Source organism: Stegodyphus dumicola, chromosome 4, assembly GCF_044657685.1.
Source record: "Stegodyphus dumicola isolate Sdum_Otavi_A_Nest chromosome 4, ASM4465768v1".
Taxonomy (NCBI): domain Eukaryota; kingdom Metazoa; phylum Arthropoda; class Arachnida; order Araneae; family Eresidae; genus Stegodyphus; species Stegodyphus dumicola.
The window spans coordinates 149856880-149878489 of record NC_140771.1 but is presented as its reverse complement, the minus strand read 5'-3'; the positions used below and the strand labels follow the sequence as shown (position 1 = coordinate 149878489).

General features: G+C 32.1%; 1 protein-coding gene across 1 annotated transcript in view; it reads left to right on the top strand.

The window, feature by feature from the left end:
• The window catches only part of LOC118186611 (titin-like), a gene marked incomplete at its 5' end in the record, with an annotated part of 688688 nt that overhangs the window by 358428 nt on the left and 308650 nt on the right, over positions 1 to 21610 (top strand). The window contains one exon of the mRNA XM_085814383.1: positions 10572 to 10592. Within this exon, the coding sequence (XP_085670509.1) occupies positions 10572 to 10592 (21 nt within the window). The remainder of the gene's footprint in view (positions 1 to 10571; positions 10593 to 21610) is intronic.

Genomic DNA, 21610 nt, shown 5'->3' with positions numbered 1-21610 from the left:
AAAAGAAAGAAATGCAGATACAGTGTAACTTGAAAATATTGAAGGAGTTTTAATTTTGAATTTATCCCAGAAGAATTAACAGAATTATCTTTAAATCATATTATACAAATGAAACATGTTTCTACTAACATTATTTACTGCTTCTTATCTGAAATAGTGAAACAAATCTAATAACTTGACTTTGTCTGCATTGTGAATTTAAGCTATTTAAACTGTTATCTTTTTTAGTAAAATTTATTTTTTTTCATGTTCCTATATTCCTTGAATAAAAAAGAGCTCGAAATCAGAACTAAAAAACTTATTTAGCCTAAATTTTGAATCTTGTCAAAAGTTTTCTGTTTTTTTACTTAATTGCTTTCAATTTCAGTCATTTTCACGGGAATCATTTTAAAAGAATTTTTTTCTTACGGTTATGTGCTACAAATAACACATATAATTGTTCCAGAAAGTGTAAATGAGAAATCAGTTCGATTTAATTGAGGTATTGCGTAAAACAAGAAAAATATTATTGTGAATAAATTATTATGAATGCTGTCATTGGTCACTTGGTTGGACTCACATTGGCGGATCAATGCTTGAGTGATAACCTTCTGTGCAACGTATTTTGAAATGATGCCACTGCGTCTACGATTTCTTTCTGGGGAAGCTTCATTTTTCAGCTATCAGTTCTGATTAAAAAAGCAAAATATTTAGAAAAGAGCATGTCTCAAATATTTTTATTAATTTTTTTCAAGTTCTCTTGATGAAAGGATTGTTAAAGTTATGCGCTTTAATACAAAATGTATGTGAAATTTTAGTTTGTATAATTGTACAATACTAACAAGTTTTTAAAAACTTAAAATAAATTATTTGTGGTAGCAAAATGCTTAATAGCACACATATCTCTTTAGATATTTTATTTTAGATTTTAAAAATATTACATTTGAGACCTACACATTGACATGTTTTCCACTCATTTACGAAAAATTCCTTTTTAATTTCTCTTCTGCTAAAATTAAATCTACATCAGTTACGCTGGCTTATTTATAGCCATGTAAGAAATCCTTGTTTACAGAAAATTCCGAAGTTAAACGTTAAAATAAATAACTTAAGTGATTATTTTCGCACTGACTCATTTATTATATTTTTCAGGGAGAAGGAGGAATAATTAATTCAGTTACTTCTAAACAACTGGTTTAAACAAAACCATTAAATGTTTGGAGTGGTCAATACAATACAAACAATGGCACGCATTTTCCTATAATCTAAATATTGTAGCATATTTAAGAGAATTTAAACCATACTGGATTCAAATTAAAATAGAGCATGGGCATAGCTGAAAGATTATAATTTCTAGAATTAAATTATACAATGTGAGTTTTTAGAAATATACAGCTTTCTCTGAATTTTCTCGGAATGCATGAATACGTATTATAAAATTAATTACAAAATTCATAATGAAAAATTTAAATGATTAAAATTTCATGAAATATTTCATTATAAAATTCATGATACATAATTATGAAACTTTAAGAAATGAGTAACCGATGTTTATTTAATATTAATGAAAAAACATACGAGACTTCCTAGAAAATAAACATTTCCACATTACAGAAGCAGTTTTTCATACAGATGAAGAAAGTTAGTTATGCTTGTTAAAACGTGCTTTCAAATGGGACGTAAAAATTAAGACAATAGAAAGTTTCGCAAATAAGTTTAGAAAGAAAATTTTATAGCCTATATATTCTTAAACCTTGAAATGCTAGGAATGATGATTTGTGAGGCAAATGCTATTAAAATTGTTTACTAAAAAGGGCCGCATTTTTTTCCTTCTTATGAATAAGGAAAGTACAGCCCCCTGAATGTAAAGCAGAAAAAACACAAAGCAGCGACAAAAGTCACTTTTGATTTTTCCGTTATATAGTATTTCAGAAATCTTTAAGCAGACTTCTAAGACTCTCATTAGTCTTTATTTCTGCAATCCTTACATAATCTGAAAGGGGATGTTTTCATTTAATGACCGCAATAACGTTTTATATGCTTGTTCTGTTAATAACGGTGCATCCCAGCAGCTATTTCTCAGTCGAAACTCTCATTTAATGTTCTGAATGTTTTATTGGGGGTATGAGTACCATTTACTTTGAAATACTAGTTGCATAAATACCATGCATAACTTTCATATGCATGTTTCATGGAGCAAAACTCGGTAAGATTTTGAACAAGAGCAAATAAATAAGTCTTCACTGTATGATAAAATATTTAGTTTTATTGTTAGTTTTAAACTCTCTTGCAAAAGCATATTATTCTCCTTCTTTTTTTCGTTTTTCTATTATTTGTTTTGTTTTATTCAAATACTTATTTATTATTTTACGAACGGCCACTTTCTCATCTGAGTCCATAGTTAGTGTTTCTAGCCAACATATCTAATAAAGCAGTTTTTCTCTAAAATCAAGCAGCGTATGCATACGATCAAAAGGATTTGTCATCATACCTTAAGTAAAAGGATATGCATCTCAGACCATTAAAGTAGTATATTTATTGGCAAAAAATAAGTTACAGCACAAAAAGAAGCTTCATTTTGGAATTATAATCAAGAAAATACCATTTATTTATTGCTTTTGGGGTAAGTTTAAGGTTTTCGGGCCGAAAAACCTGGCTGTTTGGAGGGTTACGCGCGTTTGGTCAATCCCGATAATAATAACATGGAAGACGGACAATCTTAATCCTTCTGCAAGGCTAAATTACTGAGGAAGGTAAAATAAACTTTTTATCTAACGTTTTGATGGCTATAAACGAGCTCAGCTCGCATTCCAGTTACGCACAACAAGTAAGCTCAAATGAACTAGCTCGCATTACAAATTTACATATGAAAGAATTGCTTAAAATCTCTCAGCTGCCAAAGGATTAAGCAGAAAGCAGAGAATAAAGGAATTCTCGTGTCTGCCCAAATCGTGATGATTCAAATTAAAAAGAGAACAGTCCAAATGTAATCCAGTGTTAAACTGGAGTCAACGACTACATGATTAAATACTAGTAAAAGCTCACTCGTTAACTGAACTGCAGTATCAGAAATAAAGTGTCAGCTGCGAGAACACCCCAAGCCGAATAATTAAAACTATGACAGCTGGAAGAAAAATAACAACGTAGTGTGCGCGCTATGCCAGAAACGCGCTCCGTCTCAAAGCAGAATGCCTTAATTTAAATACTCGCTACTTATTGCATTCTTATTCAGCAAATTAAAAACAGCTGATTGATTAATATGGGATTCCCTAAATTTTTCCCACCAGAATTAAAGTACTCGAAGTTAGATCAGATATAAGCAATTGCGAAAATTTCACTAACTGGTTGAAAGAATTTGAAGTAAATACAAACATACAGGGGTTGGACAAAAATATGGAAACACCTTTAAAAAAACATTTTTCTTTGCTTAATATGGTGTAGGAAACCCGTTGGCATCCAAAACAGCTTGCAGTCTTCTCGGAATGGATAAATACAGTTCCTGTATGTTTGCCAAGGAAATATTATACCATTCTTCCTGCAAAACAGTTGCAAGTTCAGATAACGATGTTGGCGGTGGATAACGAGAACGCACTTTCCGTTCCAATGTAGACCACTAAGGTTCGATAATATTCAGGTCTGGTGACTGTGGTGGCCAGGGGAGATGGGACAACTCATCCTCGTGCTCAGAAAACCAGTCCTGGACAATGTGAGCTGTGTGAACTGGGGCTTTGTCGTCTTGGAAGACACCATCACCATCGGGGAACAAAGTTTGTACCATGGGATGAACTGGATCGGCCAAAATGTTCACATAAGTCTTGGCAGTCATGTGCCCTGACACAGTTATCATGGGGCTAGCAGAGAACCACGATATGGCTGCCCAAACCATAACAGAACCCCCGCCATGTTTCACTCTTGGCAACAAGCAGTCTGTATTATTGGCTTGAGATGGCGTTCTCCAGTCGTAAACTCGGCCAGAAGTGGGAAACAATGTGAAAGAAGACTCGTCAGACCATATTACTCGCTTCCAATGCTCTATAGTCCAGGCTTTATGACTTAAACACCACCTTTTCCTGTTACGGGCATTAGCATCACTGATGAGTGGCTTCTCCATTGCAGCACGGCCAGCAATTCCCTGTTTATGAAGCTCCCTTCTAATTGTTTTGGTACTCACAGGGTTCGGTAACACAACATTCATTTCAGCAGTAACTTTTGCAGCTGTTGTCTTCTTATTTTTCGTCACAATTGCCCTTAATGAACGTCTGTCACGATCACTCAGGACACACTTTCGTCCGCGCTGTGATTTAGCAGATGATGTTTTTTCCGCTTTTCAAATATGCGGAATAAATCTTCGATACAGTACCTCTTGAAACACTAAACACCTCGGCTACCTTGCTTACGGAAGCACCTACCATACGTGCTTCAACAATTTGCCCATGTTCGAAGTCTGATAACTCTGACACAATGCAATGACAACCTCACATAACAGTACTCCGACAACAACTGAACTGTTTAGCACATTTACGAAGTTGTATAGGTGGCGTCAGTAGTCAAAAACGCCAGCGCCACCTAAATATTTCATTAAAATCAATCTTTCTTTTCAAACATGCATTTCACAAGGTGTTTCCATATTTTTGTCCATCCACTATATGTTGGACACTCCGCAAAAATATCCATGTGAAATATTACTTAATAAATGGTAAATAAGATTAAGGAAGAAGTTTGTGACAAACATCTGAGCCCAAATGCTATCTTTACATAAAACTATGAGAAAAATATTTACACCAATCATACATGTAAATAGAAGTCAGCACTTTTTATTGCAGTCTATATGAAAAAGATGTTCTATAATAATAGACAATGCAGAATTGTATTCAAAGTAAACTTTGCTAATTTGCATTCGTACACAATTAGAGTGTAAAATTTCACATTTAATAACTGCTCGCTATTAATTTTACTGTCGACACAAGAAATACTCATCAAACAGAATTAATTTATCTTATTCACAACGAATATATTCAATTTATTCACATATAACTTTTAATGTTAACAAGTCTTTATAATCAGGTTATACACAATATGTATTCTGAATCTTACACTTTACAAATTAAAAGAATGCTAGCACTAAAATAGGAAAACACTAGATTCATAACACTTCCAGTCCTTCTCAGTTCAATTAAAAAAAAATAAAAATAAAAATAAAAAAACTATATATTTGAATTCTCTGAATCCACAAATGTTAGTAAATGCATAATATTCGAGGCTAATTGTAGCTTGAGTCATTTTCTCGATGTGAAGAGCGATAATATGCCGTGAACATCAATCCAAATATTAATGCATGATAAAAATCGCGAAAGTGAAATTTCAGCGATTAATTAAACTTATAAAACAAAAGCACAACGAGATTTTCTAATATTAAGCCATAAATTTATAACTGTGAAACAAATGCAAATTAAAGCGTAAACAACATACGCTCACATGCACGAAGATTTAGCAATAGCAAGATAGCAATAGCAAGAGCAATAGAAATTCATTGGTCCATTTTAGAAACCCCTCGCTCAGTGGCAACGCTGATGTGCACTTGTGAAATATGCTGCCCGTGGACCTGGTGATATAGCTAAAGATGTACAGTATCTCGTTTTCGGGATGTTTGAAAAGCTGTTTTCATTTCAGCTGGGTGAAGCAACGAATAGCAGCAATAAAGATGCCCATTTCATTGCTTATATTCGATTTTGCGATTATATGTCAGCAGTAGAAGAACACTGTTCTGAAAACCAATAGAATAGAAAATAACCACACTTGCTTTACTTGCTATATTAAATGACTTTATAAACGAGGCAAAACTAAAATGGGAAAATTGCGTCCAGTATGCAGCAATAGTGCTCCTTCAGTGTCTGGAAAATTCCAAAGCATACAAGCGACTGTGAAATAAAATTATATACAGTGTATATGGACACATTTTTGCTTCTCAAAGAAGCTCTGTCTTCCAAAGAAATCAATCGCTTCTGAATATTGTGCTAAAGACGGTTGTAACCATAGTAAATTATATAAAAATGAGACTTCAAGAATTTTTTCTGCTCTTTGTAAAGACAAAGGTGTTGTTCATTAAGCACTACTATTTTATTGCGAAGCAAGATAGTTTTCTGATAAGAAATGTTTGCAGCGGTTTATGAATTAAGAGATGTAATCACTATTTTTCTAGAATGACCTAGAAAACTTTCAGCAGCCATTTTCTAGACCTAGAAAAACCGACCAGACCAGGTTATTTGGGATGAAACTGAGCTTCTTGATGACATATTTGAAAAATTAAATGCCTGAATCTTTAAATCTAAGGAGTAAATACTCATACGTTGGATACGTGTGATGACGTTAATGCTTTTAGTAGAAAACTAGAATTGCATGGCAAGTATTTAAAGAAAAATCTAAAAATGTTTAGAAAGGGGGATGAATGTGGTCGCAAGTTACGCGAGAAAAAATTAGGTAATCATTTCAAAATACTTCTAAAAGTCTTTCCACTGCAGAAGAACTATTCATAAACTTCACGGCAAGTGGCGAAATCAAAAGAAAATTTAGTAATAAATCACTCTTTGAATTTTGATCAGGCGTGAACCATTTTCAACATCCTTTCTTTGAGAAACCGGGTTTTCTAAGTTGGCTGCTTTGAAGAGAAAATATAGACCTCAGATAAATATAAGTAAAAGAACTCAAGAATGTCTATTTATAATATTAAACTTTTTCTTCTAGAAACATTGCTGTTAAAGACAGGCCTAAGGGAACCGCTAAATTACTTTAGATGTTACTAATGCATCTGTTATCAGATGTGAATTACTCTAATTTGTGTGAACAGAATCCTTCTATTTGAATAATAATCTAAAAATAATTTGAAATAAGCTTTTATAATAACTTCGCATCACTTTTGTGAAACATATGGCACGTTATAACAAATTTCAGGGTAAATTAAACTTTCCTCCAGTGTCTGTTTAAATTTATTTTTCATGTGCATTTTCCCTTTAAATTGTAAAAATATAGAAAGTAGATATTTTCCAAAGATGAATTTGATCAAATCTGAATTAAATTGTTTGAGAACAATAGAAATTTCTGTTTTTCCTTAGGTATACACACACATATTATGCAGCATAAAAATTAGCAAATAGTAGTACCGAAAACATTAGACTAAAATGCTTGCTTTGTGTAAAATAATATATTATATACTGATAACATATGTTTATATCACATCCATTATAGCAAAAAAATTATTAAAAAATAATTGCTTTCAAATTAGATCCTTAAATAAAGAACGTAAAATTTACATTTTTTTTTTTTTCGTAATAGACAAAAAACAAATCTTCATTAAAAATCCCGAAAACGCAATATTAATTAAGTCTGTCTTTTTTTGCCTTTCTATTCGACAAAATCAATACTACTAGCTCGCAAAATTTGCAATTATGTTCTTTGGAGAAGAAAAAGACTTTTTTTTTAAAATTATTTTTATTAATTTCCGTCTACTCTGACTAAAATAAACAGGACTGCAGATATTTTTGCAAAAGTGGATCAAGTCAACTTATTCAGGTAAAAGAATATTTTCCTCTACTTAATCACCTTAACATTTTTGTTTGTTTACAAAACAAGATTTCATCTTCTAAGGTAATTTTAAGAAGAAAATTCCTGATTTATTCGTTGCAGTGAAATGATTAAAATTAATATAGTAAACCCTCATTAACATGACTCTCAAGGGACTGAAAAATCTAGAGTTCGTGTTAAAAAATTCTTCTTAACTGGCGACTCAAATTTAAATTTTGGAATAGTATTTTCTACACATTAATCATCTACAAGCTATAGTTACATAACTACTACTACAGTGCGTTATGTATGTCGCTGTAGAAAACACTGTACTATTTATACACTGAACTGTATCTTAATAAAATGCACTCACACATAATTTTTTTGTTAAAAAATGTTAATATAATGCTTTGTCGCAGACGGGAACGAAAATACCCGGTAACTTCATGGTCAACTGTACTCATGGCTTTCGTAAAACTGGCAGTCAATTCGGATATTGTAAAAAACGTTCTAAGGTGTCCAAGGCGTGTATCATTTTCCTGACAGATGGGCGAAATGACGCACTCTTCACTTTCTTCTGATGACATTTCTTGCATCCCAGACATAACTGCCTAATACACCATGGCCCTTGTCACCTTGTATTCTGAGGGTGTGACTTGGGAAAAGATTGAAAAAATGTCTAGTTTCGCCCATATTGCACAAAACATATATTTCACACTTGGTCAAATTCGTGCAACCAATTGTTTGCTCCTTCCTCATCAACATTATTTGCTTCACCCCAAATTATTAATGATGAAATCGAGTATCTCTTTTTAAAACCTTATAAGGTATTTCTCCCGCATTCTAACGTGCCTTCGTGGTGTAGTGGTGTGCACGCTTGGCGCGTATTCCAGAGGTCCGTGGCTCGGTTCCCGGCGAAGATGTTACTCATTTGTCAAGTCTTCAGCTTTTAAAAACCCTAATGTCTCTGCAACTTTTGCAACCAACAAGCGGAACAACTGAAATATTGAATGTCTAACATTTTTTGCAAAAGCGTTTACTTTTAATTGAATTATAGCTCAACTTAAAGGTACATTTGAAGTGCACATATGACTGAACCATTCTAGAAGTAAAATTTTGACATCTTCGTACGTAGCACTGCGAAGTCGCTTAGATTTTTAGATTTATTCCAGGAAACCGATGCAGCAGCATAAAGAATATTTTCGCGTTCTTTACGTATTGTAGATAAGTAGATTCAGTAAGTCCATATTTTTAGGTAATTGCACTTTTCTTCTACATACCACGGTCTTCGTCCTCTAGGATTTTAAATTTTGTTTGCAGATGTGTGCCGGTATCCTTCCTCTTGGCCATAAATCACTCTCTTACTGCTCGCGGTTTAATGTTGGCTGAACCGTCCATAGAGCTATCTACAGGTTTACAGCCATCTACAGTGCCGCTAGAACTTTCGGAGAATAAAGATATGTTGGTATGCACTGAACGTTCATGTATAACTAAACTACAGTTCAGTATATCTCTGAAAATATTTTACTGATTTAAATTTTGAGCCCTTCAGAGATTCAGATGGTTTAGCTTCTTTGATGATTGAACATATTCAGAACCTTAGTCTTATTGTTGAGAGAATATTAATCTTAAGTTGTCACAGCGGGTGTGATGTATTTAAGCAAGAATGGTAAAAATATTTTAAAACCTTTGTCCAAGCGTGCAAAAACGTTATTTATGTAAAATGAAAACTTTAAAATTATAGCACTCTTTCCTTTTCTAAAATATTTTGACAAGCTTCAAAGTTTAGAAAACAATCGTATAACCATGAAATATGTTTCCTATAAAGTACACTCAGTTGCGAATTTAAATCTTGTAAGTCAATATGAAAAATTTAATGAAATTCACAAAGCTCTTGTTCTTGCACATTTAGAACCAGTGAGATGGTTCTTTCCTCCTCACGAAGAGGAAAAATATTTTATTACGTAGTGCTGTTATCATTCTGTTTACATATTCATGAGTTACCTCTTTAACAAATTAAAATCACTATTAAAATGTATCATAATTACTGTTTCCTTAATTTTATTTCGATACATAATTCAGTACAAAATAAAGATTCCAGGTCAGCCAAATATTAATATTTCATTAGTTACATCCACTGCACTAAATCAACATATTTAATCGACGATAACTTTGTAGTGCTTATATAGCAATCACTTGAAAGGTGAGTATTTCCGTCAGAGGGTAACAAACTATTGAAAACTGGATTAAGCATTTAAATATGAAAATTCATGATTATGAAATACATTGCTAAAGCAACAAATCCAAAGTGTATTTAATCTGTTTATGTACAAAGGGAGCAAACTGCTTAGATGAAAATACTTTATTCTGATGCTCAAGATATCGTATGTTTTCCTCCATATCATTATAAATGATTATAAATAATTATAAATAATAATTTTTCATTAGAAATAATATAAATTATTATAAATAATAATTATTCGATACACGCGTTTATTATTATTTATTCACCTTATTATTATAAATAATCTTGAGGCACACCTTTCAATGATTATTATAATCTTTACTTTATTATTCTTAATCATTTATGAATTCTATCTTTTTATCAAAACAGCGACGAAATCCTAATATTTTAAAAGTGTCAAGTCATGTATATTAAGAAGATGACGTTATTGCTTAATCAATAAATAAAATACTGGAACATTAACAAACAGTTTCTACAGTAATAATGCAGTACGTAATATTGAAACAACAATTCAGTATTGATTGTATATCTATTTACCTTCTATAAATTTATTATAAAATTCTAAAAACGTGTGTGTGTAGATATTTATGAAAATGGGTGTATTGGTATCTGAAGTAAGAATACACAATATACCTTGAACACAGTAAAAGTGTTAGATAATAATTTTAAAATTTAATTGTAATTTCAGTTTTCAAAATTTATATGCTTGTGTATCTTGTTTTAATTGTGTTTATCTTTCGTCTAATGTAAAATATTGTAGTATTTACTTTAACAAAGATTTTCTTTTCAGGATCCTTTTTCTCTCGAGGGGGTATGTATTGAAAATCATAATTTTAATTAATTTTCTAAAGCCCCTTAACTCTTTTTAATTAGGACGTTCTCCTAAATTGCGTTATACATAAGTGACTTTATCCTTCAATTATTCTCTTCTTGATTAGCGTATGATATTTATCGTATATCATAAATATAGTAAAAACTATGGCATTTTGGTATCGGTTATTGCTAGTGGAAATACAATCGAAGTAAATTTTCTTAAGCCTCCACCCAATATCATGCATTTATAACTTCTTAATTACCAGTATTTTTATGGTGAAAATGCCACATTCAAGAGAGATTTCTTAATTATTTAGATCTTCAAACTGCAGTAATTCTTTCATTGCTATGATACCAAAGTACAATTACACAAAATTTCAGGCTTTGGATATAACCTATACAAGCGCTTATTTACACTAAAATGTCTATGCTACGTACATGCATCTTTCCCTATATCTTTACTGCGGCTAAGCGAATTTGAAATAAAGATATAAGATATGTGCATTTTCTAAGTAATATATTCTCTACATTACTCTCTAAGAACTGTTTCTTTTACTTTAAGCGATGAGAGTAAAAAACTGTTAACTAGTGAAACAATACATAAATGTAAAACCAAATCCTCTATTTGTTTAGGTTTGCGCGATGGTTTACCATCTTGTTTTATGATGTTAAACTATACTGCAGTAGGGAATGAATTTTACTTCAGTTGGCAAACATGCAGCTTCGTTACAGCAAGCACGCATAAAGTTTTCTGATATGCTTTCTATGTGAAATTCGAATCCTAACTTTTGTGAATTTTTACTGAATAGTTACCGTTAGTGTTAGTTAGTTTTTTGAATAGCTATTAAGTTACAGTGTAGAGTTTATTTCTGTGGTGACGTGTTTCTTTTTAGGGTGTAATATGTGTGGGACTCTGCGCTGCGTCTAAGGCAAGTGATAAAGCAGTTAGTTAAATTATTAACAGGTGCGGTCATAACTTTGAACGATTATCTAATCAGTAATCATTAGATGGATAAGACTTGACTTCTCTATATTGAGAAGTGTTTTCTAAAAATTACTCCAATAGAATGTTAATACGTATAAATTGATCCATAACTGAAATACAACGAAAGGAGGATGACACATTTAGTATTAAATAACCTACATAAATACTTACAGACTGAATAACATTATGAAATTTAAATATCAGAATAAAAATTAAGTATAAAAATTAAGTATAAATTAAGTATAATTATAATAAATCAAAATAAATTTTAAAAGAAAGAAAAGCCAATCAGGGCTTTTTTCATTTTACATAATTTTTTTTTCTTTTATGCTCGCTTGTTTGTTTTGTCTTGTTTCTTTTTATGTAGAGTGGATAGACACTAAACTATAGCATATATACTTTAGTATTTTTGAAATTTTGCTTGCTACTTTATCATATTTTGTCGTTATTTATATAGTTGCATTATATAGAGAGAGAACCGAGATGCATACATACAAATGCAAGGAAGATGTAAAAAGTTCAGGCATTAAATATTTATCAGACATTTAACTAGAAGATGTCTTATACTAAAGCTTCTTTGAAGAGCTTTTCATATGTATCCATTTACCACCTATGAATTTTTATGAATATTCATGCATACATAGCGGCATGTTATACATAAAAAACCTTTCATACTTTCATGCAATATCTAGAATAAATATGTTCCATAACATATCTTATTAAATTTAGAATCTTAGTTAAATGTTTTCAAACTGTATGCTACACTGAAATATTTTTAAAACTATTTAAAAAATATTAATATATAATTTCGCAAAATGTTACTTAGCATTTCTTCTTATTTTTATAATCACAATGGAATTATTTCAAAATGCATTGAACAGAAATGCACCTTTAGAATAAATTCCTAACAATTTGAAATACAAATATTTCGAATTCTTTTATTACATTTCACGGCTATTGAATTACGTTATTACATAAAACAAGCATTCACTTCAAAATAACTCTTTATGAAATTGCAAATATACATTTAGAACTTTGCTGAACATAGAATAATGTAAGTAAATGAAATTTATATCACATGCAATTATACTGAATATATTTTATCTCATCTTAAATGAAATTACATACAAGAAAAGTTAAATGTATGCGCTATATGTGAGAACTTTGAAATTTATCCTGCCACATACCATCTCGACAGATCTGGACAAAAATGTGAGTTGTCGAAGAACACTTTTGAATTTAACCAATATGTTTTTGTTAGCTGGTGAAGGATTTTAGAAGCTTATAAATACTGTGAGGTCTGCAATTTTATTTCCATTCAAAAGTAATATATATTATTGCGAACTGATAAACAGAAATCATAATCTTCAAGATAAATAAGAATTTTATATTTAATCATAACCTAAGCAGTTTTTAATGGGGGTTTCCTTTATGATTTTGATTATGATGTTATTATGGTTTTATATTATGATTATAATTTTAAGTGTAACAAACCGTGCTTAATGAGTAGTTGAATCAGATAACTATATGAAATGGAAATTTTAGAAGTTTTGTAAATGCAAGATATTTAACTAAAAGTTTTTAATATTATTAAGTTACTTTTTTCTACATAAGTGTCAATCTCTAGCAAGTATACGATGAAGAATATAAAAAGATGGAAACTCATAAAATTGGAGTCTTTAAAATAAAAGTAAATAATTAAATAAACCACTATACACACATGAGTTGTACTTTCTACAAATGAGTTTAAATTTTAATAATTAAATAATTAATCTCAGTGCAACGCTTGGTTTTGTACATATCAAGTGATTGTAATTTTGAAAAAAAAATTAAGCCAGATTTATTATTATAAGAACTAAAGAATATGCTTCATGATTTTTAGGTAAATGAGAGTTACAATGCGTGCTACATAATTACTAAAATATATTACTGCTTTTTTAAGTAAATGATGTGAGTGTGTGTGTGTGTGTGTGTGTGTGTGTGATTATGGCAAAGCCTCCAGGGCTATCTGCCTAAGAGGAGGGATGCCTTCGTGGAGGACTTTCTAAGGGAAACTGGCTCGTATACACGTTACACATGGGGAAAACCACGAAAACGCCCATGCAGCCAGCCCGTTCGCGGGATTCGAACCTCGGACCGAACTACCAGTGTTCCGCCAGTACTACCAGTACTACCGCTCGGCCGCTGGTGGGCTAAGTAAATGATGTAATAGGCCTTAATGCAAACAAATCATTATTAACATGAGTGGTGAGAAATATAATATTCTTATTTGAAGGTTCTTTTTAAAACAGGCAAAGTATATTGTTTAACATATGAAAAATGGTATTGATGATTATATCGAAGAATTGTATGCTTTTTAATTAATGGACAGCCGATTTTATCTAGCAGGTTTTATATTTTTTCTATTCAGAACTTTCAACAATATAATAAGTGATATTTTAAAATTTCTGTCATTAGTTGCAAAATATTAGCTTATAAGCAATGTGATATATGGAATTTTATTTTGATTCAAAGGGAATATTTATTATAATAACATGTTTTTAATTCTAAGCAAGTGAATTTCTTGGTTACACTAATATGCTGCAACTCTAACTATTAATTAACATTCCTGAAAATTCGTATTTCTACGCTAAATTTGATAATTACATGTATTTCAAATTATTTGAACTGAAATGCTAGTAATATTTAAGTATAAAAAATATATAACAAACCGCTGTTCCAAACGTAGATTACGCTAAACGCGCAGTATGAAAATATCACCTCTGACTGGTAATCTTGAAGGTACTTCTATGTACTAATAGCATTTCGAAAGTTATTGCCAGGGATATATAAGAATGTTTCCTCGACTGTTCTTTATTCGTTTAAGAACTTAATGCTTAGTCTAAAGTTTACAATCTAAATTTACCAAATATTTGATCTGGAATAAGGGACATGGTCTCGAAAGAATAGACTTAATACAGAAGATGTTAGAAAATTTGGAGTTTTCTATATTCAGATTATTTTCAAAATTATATATTTTAGACAACTTAGAAAGTAGTCCATTACTAGATATCGAAAAGAACTATAACTTGCTCTCCCAAAATTGTGTAAATAAATAAAATTATGTAAACCGCAAAAAACATATATAAAATAAAATAAATTGAAATATATATATTTTAATTTATTTTGTTTAACATATGAAAATTTTATCAAATTTTATCAATTTTATCAAAATAAATCAATCAATTTTATCAAAATAAAATAAATTGAAATATATGTATTTTAGCTATATTAACGTTCTCTCACTCATCATTATTACTGTAAGTTTAATAAAACGTTTTACAGGCCAATAATCATCTATTAATACTTATGAATCCTGTCATTTGCAATCCACAATCGCATATGCTACTGTAACTGTAGTAATGAGATTATGAAATAGGATTTAGAAATTTATTTGCCCTAATGATGAAATATTGGGTGCATTGTGAATATCTCTCCATTAAAAAGAAAAAGATCTGGCACGTTCAAAGCATAGCAGCATGATCGTGTTCTAGGAGCTTCTTTACTGTTTTCTGCGTTATACACGTAATTTCAGCAATGCAATATTGGAAAGCAAGAACTTCGTACTGCACTTGAATGCATATGGATGATATCCAACATGTTTTTTTTATCTGGGTATCATTATTTAAAAGGGAATACATTTTGCATAGGTCAAAATTGAGTATTTTTGGATTAAAGCTAGAATAAACGAATAGCATCCTAATGGTCCATTTGCTTAACCTAATTAGGAATTTTCTCTTTATCAAACAAATTTTAAACAAAATTTGTTGTCTTAACTTTTAAAGCAGTTCAGTAGAATCAAAATTTAACTTTTATTAGCCCAGACGGACTATTCCAATTTGCGTTGAAAACTTTAAATGTCGGTTCACTTTTTAAATAGTTACCACCAAATATTAGTGCCCTGTATTTTATTTAAAGAAATTAAATAATAAAGAATTTGCATAAATGTATGTATGTTTCTCGCATTTTGATAATACAACGGTACCTAGAGCCATCAAACGTTAAATAACGTACGTTTAAACAGAAATATGAACTTCTGGAAACATCAGTTTGGAATTTGGAATTTGTTTATTATTTGTTTCCTATTTTGTATAAAACTTTAACAAATTTTTTAATTAAGAAACTTATAAGGTATTTCTCCGGCCTTCCTAGCGTGCCTTCGTGGTGTAGTGGTTCTGCACGCTGGGCCGGTATTCCATTCCATTCCATTCCATTGACGGAAGACGCGAGCACTGTACCTTTACCATAGGGTGAATCAGTTCAGCAACGCGCCCCCAAGATCTAGAGCAGCCAGAGGCCACACGAGAGCCGAGCACAGAAAGACCAAGCCGAACGCCGGATCCACCCAGGGCAGTTCAACGAACCAAAGGCCCATAGGGGACCCACACCCCGTCGCCCAGGCGTCAGATTTATAAAAGAAATATTTACATGGCCAAACAAGGGCATAGAGAGATACAATTAAGTACATTAATAAGTACAAGGATTGTACAAATTTAACAATAAGAGGTAAAGATTACAGGATTACAAGATAAAGCAAGTTACAAGAAAATGAGTACAGAACAGGCGAGTGCTCATTTTTCATTTTGCCTGCTTCCAAAAAATCCTAATGTCTACAGTGGCGCCCGAACTAAAAAGGTGGTGGAGAATTGGCGATTGGATCCCCTAAAAACCCCAGTCGCCCTTTAAAAGGCGAAGTATATAAGGTATTTCTCCACCTTCTTGACGTGCCTTCGTGGTGTAGTGGTGTTCTGCACGCTAGGTCGGTATTCCAGAGGTCCGTGGTTCTATTCTCGGCGAAGGCGGTTGCTAATTTTTTAATTCTCCGGCTTCCAAAAAATATCTAATGTCTCTACAAACTCAACGATTTCAAAGCGAGCAATGGCAACGCTGTACGGAAAAAGAGACATTTTTATCTCCAGCGTACGAGACTGCGTATCGGAAATTCTAAAAATGCTCATTTTACAACTATTTTGAGATATTGCTGTTGAACTGGAATTTAAGGTTTAAGTGTGAAGAACGTGATATTTAATAAAGAAAGGTATCACACAAAGCGTTCAAAAAACGCCCCTTTAAGCCTAATGTAAAATCTGAAAGCTTTCAGAATTTTATTTTTAATTAAATTTAAAAAATTCAAAATTTATCACTAAAAATAATTGCCTAAACTATATCTATACTATTAAAACCTATGGGGGTCTGTTTGTTTGTGGCATTATCATCTTCGCAATAACCAGAGAATTGAATTTTAAGAGTGGTACTCCGGGATTCTAAAAATTCTTGGGAAGCCATTTTCCTACAATATTTTTAGTGGCAAAAAATTTTAAAATTTGGATGATGTCCAAAATGTCCTCTCGAGATATTTTGCTCAAAAATCAATTTATTTTTATGGGTCCGGGATTGAAAATCTGCACATTAGATGGCAAAAGGTTGTTGATAACGAGGGTGATTATATTATTGATTAAAAATAAAAACTTGTTAAAGATGTGTTCATTTGATTTAATGTAAAAACCATAAAAAGGAAATTTTTACCATAGTTCATGAGGTACACTTATCAATAGGCATGGTGGTAGAAACAGTATGTTAAAAGAACTTCAAAAAAAAGTACAAAAACATTACTACCGAAGAAGTCACGATTTACTTAAATTTGTGTGAAAGTTGTCCCCCCCCCCAAAAAAAAAAAGACAAGGTACCTAAGAAAGGACTTGTTGTTAGGCCAATGGTCTTTCAGGAGATGAACTCAAGATGACAGGTGGACCTAATTGACATGGAGTCGCAACCAGATATTTGTCTAGTTTATATCTGTTTATCAAAACCACTTGACGAAGTTCGTACAGTTGCGTGCCCTAAAAAGCAAACGTGCAGAAGAGGTTGCTTGTCATCTAATTGATGTTTTTACTATATTTGGAGCCCCTAGTGTACTGCAAAATGACAATGGTCGTGAGTTTAGTAACAAAATCGTAGAAGAAGCTTGTGCAATGTGGCCGGATCTGAAAATTGTGCACGGAAAACCTAGGAACAGCCACACTCAAGGTTCTGTTGAACATGCAAACCAGGATATTGAAAATATGCTAAGTTCTTGGTTGGAAAGCAATCACAACAGTAAATGGTCCGAAGGGTTACGTTTTGTGCAACTTATGAAGAATAGAACATTTCATGAAGGCATCAAGTGTTCTCCTTATGAAGCAATGTTTGGGACGCCTGCAACATTTGGCTTGAAAACGTCTTCGTTCTCGAATGACTCTATCGAACATCTTAGAATGAAGAAGAGCTTCAGGCATTAATCGTAACAGTTAATAATGCTTCTGAAAACACCAATAACGAAATAGAAAATGTTTCTAATATGGACAATAACGATATATCTCAAAATGACCCTCCATCTGAAATTAATTTCAAGACTCAGGAAGAGAATGAAGCAGCAGTTGCTCTAATCCAGACAGATATTTTATGCAGGTAAGAGCAAGCAAGAAAACATAGAATGAGTGCTAAAGAAGGTTTAGAATTACAAGCAAAGAAAATGTTGAAGGTTTCAAATCTTAAATTTCCTGCTGGTAAAATTGGTGACACAGTGAAACTGCGAATACCAGAAGTTGACAGAGCAAGAATTGATCACCGAATTTTATTAGCGGTGGTATTAGAAGTTCAAAATGAAGAGTTTTATCAGTTAGGAACGACACAACGAAGACTTTCACATTTGTATACCAGAAATCAATTCACAATTTGTGAAGAAAAATTTATTCTGCTTGACGATGTTCCAGATCTAGCAATATCACTTCGAGAATGCGTTAGAAAGACATCTCTGTCTGGAGGTCAGGGATATCAGCGATGTGTTTGTAAGGGACGATGCGAGTCTGATAAGTGCAAATGTAAAAAATCTGGTAAACTTTGTAATTCTAAATATCATAATAGTCTAATATGCTTAAATAAGTAAACTTAAAATATTTAGTAATTCGTAGTAATAGCATTTACCGTTATTTGAAAAAATGTTTTATTTCCCTCTAGAATATGGGCTTAGTTTGTTTTTTTATATGCAACTGCAGTTTTTTTATGTGCAACTGTTTTGTATAAGCTCGTGTAAATTCCATTTTTCTTTCATTTCACAACACCTGTCAGGTCCTTATTCAAATTTCGTTCAGGCTAAATAAATGTATGTGACCTAAAATAAGCATTTATTGACTTTTTAATTGTAAAATATAAAATATTGTAATTCGTGGTCTCTTACGCCATATTGTCCAACCAAAAAAAAAAAAAAAAAAAAAATATCTTTCTGAGTAGTAACTACTCAAAAAAAAAAAAAAAAAAAAAAAAAAAATGCACTTTATTCTACTGTCCCAATAAGTCATGATATTTATCACATTTACCATTACGAGTTGGATATTTCCAAAATTTAGTGGTGATTAGGATGATAAGTGCAAATGTAAAAAATCTGGCAAGCTTTGTAATTCTAAAACAGTCTGATACGTCTAAAGAAGTAAACTTACAAGTAAATGCAAATAAATGATTTTCCCCATAGAATATGGGGTTGGTTTGTTTCGGCAAAATAATCCGAATTTATTACCTTCCCCATTACGAGTTGGGGATTTTATAAACTAACCGGTAAATTTGATAAATATGAAATAATTTGGTAATAATTATCACATTTACCAAATTCAGTGGTGATTATGTATAATCATCGGTAGTTTTATATAATCAACGATTTATCATTTTTACTGTAACATATACACTAATACGTGATGCGCGTGCGGCAACGAGTGCTCGCATCGTGTCCCGCCATCCCTTGAAAACAACTGTGATTAGTTGCAGCTGTGTAACCTGTACGGTCTGTTCTGTGTCTTTAAAATGTTCAAGAGCTGTTTAAACAAACTTGGCAACTATGCTGAAAAATAGAGAAACGTATGCAGAATCTGAAAATCATTTCGGTTTTTGAAAATTTTTGTTTCTTTTGGTTTTTATTTTCAAACGGCTCTTACTTAAAAAACATCCCTCGTAGGTAAAAGCGTATTTTAAATGCTAAATACCTATTGTATCCTCATGACCAACGACCAATGCTAAAAATTTGCTGTATTTTAAAAAGTGTTGCTACTGCTCGCTTTCAGATGGCAGGGTTTGTCAATAAGAAATTGTAAGTTTTGCAAAATACGAAATTAAAGTAATATTGACAAACGTTAAATATATTATTATTATATAATCTCAATATTCTCATGTTAAAGAAAGAACATGATTGCATGTGACTTCACTGTATGTTAAAAATTATTCGTTAATGTCTGCATAGCTGCTGTTGGCCTCTTTTTTTTGCATCAGGTTAAGATAATTGACTGCCACGCTAATTCTTTTATTAATAATGAGAAAAAGTTGTTAATTACGTTAAATTTAAATTATGACGTTATGCGTATTAACTGAATTACCAAAAGGTTTTGTTTTCTGGTTTAGCAACAAAAACTTATTTGCGAACTGCTTGTTGCTGAGAAAGAAGGAACTTATTTTATTCATACTGAAATATTATGCATTTTCTTTTCATGTGCACATAATTATAAACTTTAATTGTACGCAACTATATTGTACAGGTGTACCTAATTATAAATTAATGATTATAAATTTAGTTTGGCCGAAGTCCGCTCATTCGGCAGGCTTGTCCGCTAATATGTTATAAAGTATGTACCCGTTTTTGCTTGCAAAAATGCGTCAAATACTTGAATTTAAAACAATGTAAAATCGCCCTTGTGACTTTGGTTAATTTTTAGGAAAGAAATTTTAATTTTGTGATAGTTGGTCGTTGATTTTCATCGACTACGATGTACTTTTTTTTTATCTGTACATACCTTTATTTACAATTTTTCCATAAAAAAACAGAGACCTCATTTAACATCTCGAGCCATTTTGTCTTACGCTACCATTTTTCTCTCCTGTTGTGCATAGATACCGTTTTCCGGGCAAGCCCGAAAAAGACTCTAGCAAAGAAGTCTTGACAGGTACTTTTTAAGGTGCGTTGTCTCGAGATATACCATTCTTGCCTCAGTTTTGATAAAAGCTGAATCTTAGCAAAAGTTTTCCGTTCGCACTATGTGGAGAACTTCAGAACATCGAATGAAAATTTCTTAAATATTTTAGATGCGTTGTATTAAAACTCTGCTCTCTGAAGCATTGATACTATTTTGGAATGTGTGTGTGTGATTAATGGCAAAGCCTCGAGGGCTATCCGCCTAAGAGGAGGGATGCCTTCGTGGAGGACTTTCTAAGAGAAACTGGCTCGTATACACGTTACACATGGGGAAAACCACGAAAACGCCCATGCAGCCAGCCCGTTCGCGGGATTCGAACCTCGGACCGAACTACAAGTGTTCAGCGACTTTACTGCTCGACCGCTGGTGGGCCGCCTATTTTGGAATGCGATAGGAACAACTATTATGTGATTACATTTGGACGCTAACTGTAAAAAATCCCACTTTGAATTCCATTTTTATTTCTATTATTTAGAGTAGTGTTTCAGAAACTATGCTCCGCAATCGCCGCACAGCTGTTCCTTGATCGCCGTAGGAAATTAAAATAACTAAAAAGGGAATGAAATTAAATATTAAGGAAAAGTAGAATGCAAATAAGAAATTTAGAAATTATATTCTGAATGCCGAAACGTGTCTCCTCAAGCAGGCGATGTCTGGCCTTTCCTTGAAATTGCAGTTCATGCTCATTCTCGATCTTTCGACAGTTTCTAGAACCCGCTGTATGTTTCTCCAGATGTAGCCGCATATAAACATGGCTAGTCGCTGTAGAATCACTTCACAGTGAACACTTAGAGGAATAATTGATTTTCCACGAGTTTTTTTATGCGTTTGATCTCTTTGTAAAGTTTAGTTGCCTGGCTAGTAAGTTTTCATTAATAAGGATGGCAATAAAAATAATAAATTGTACACAAAAACAGATTCTATACACTAAATATGTGAAAATTATAAGAAGCTACCATGTGTCTTTCCTGCTGCACACTGAAGTCAGATGTTGTATCG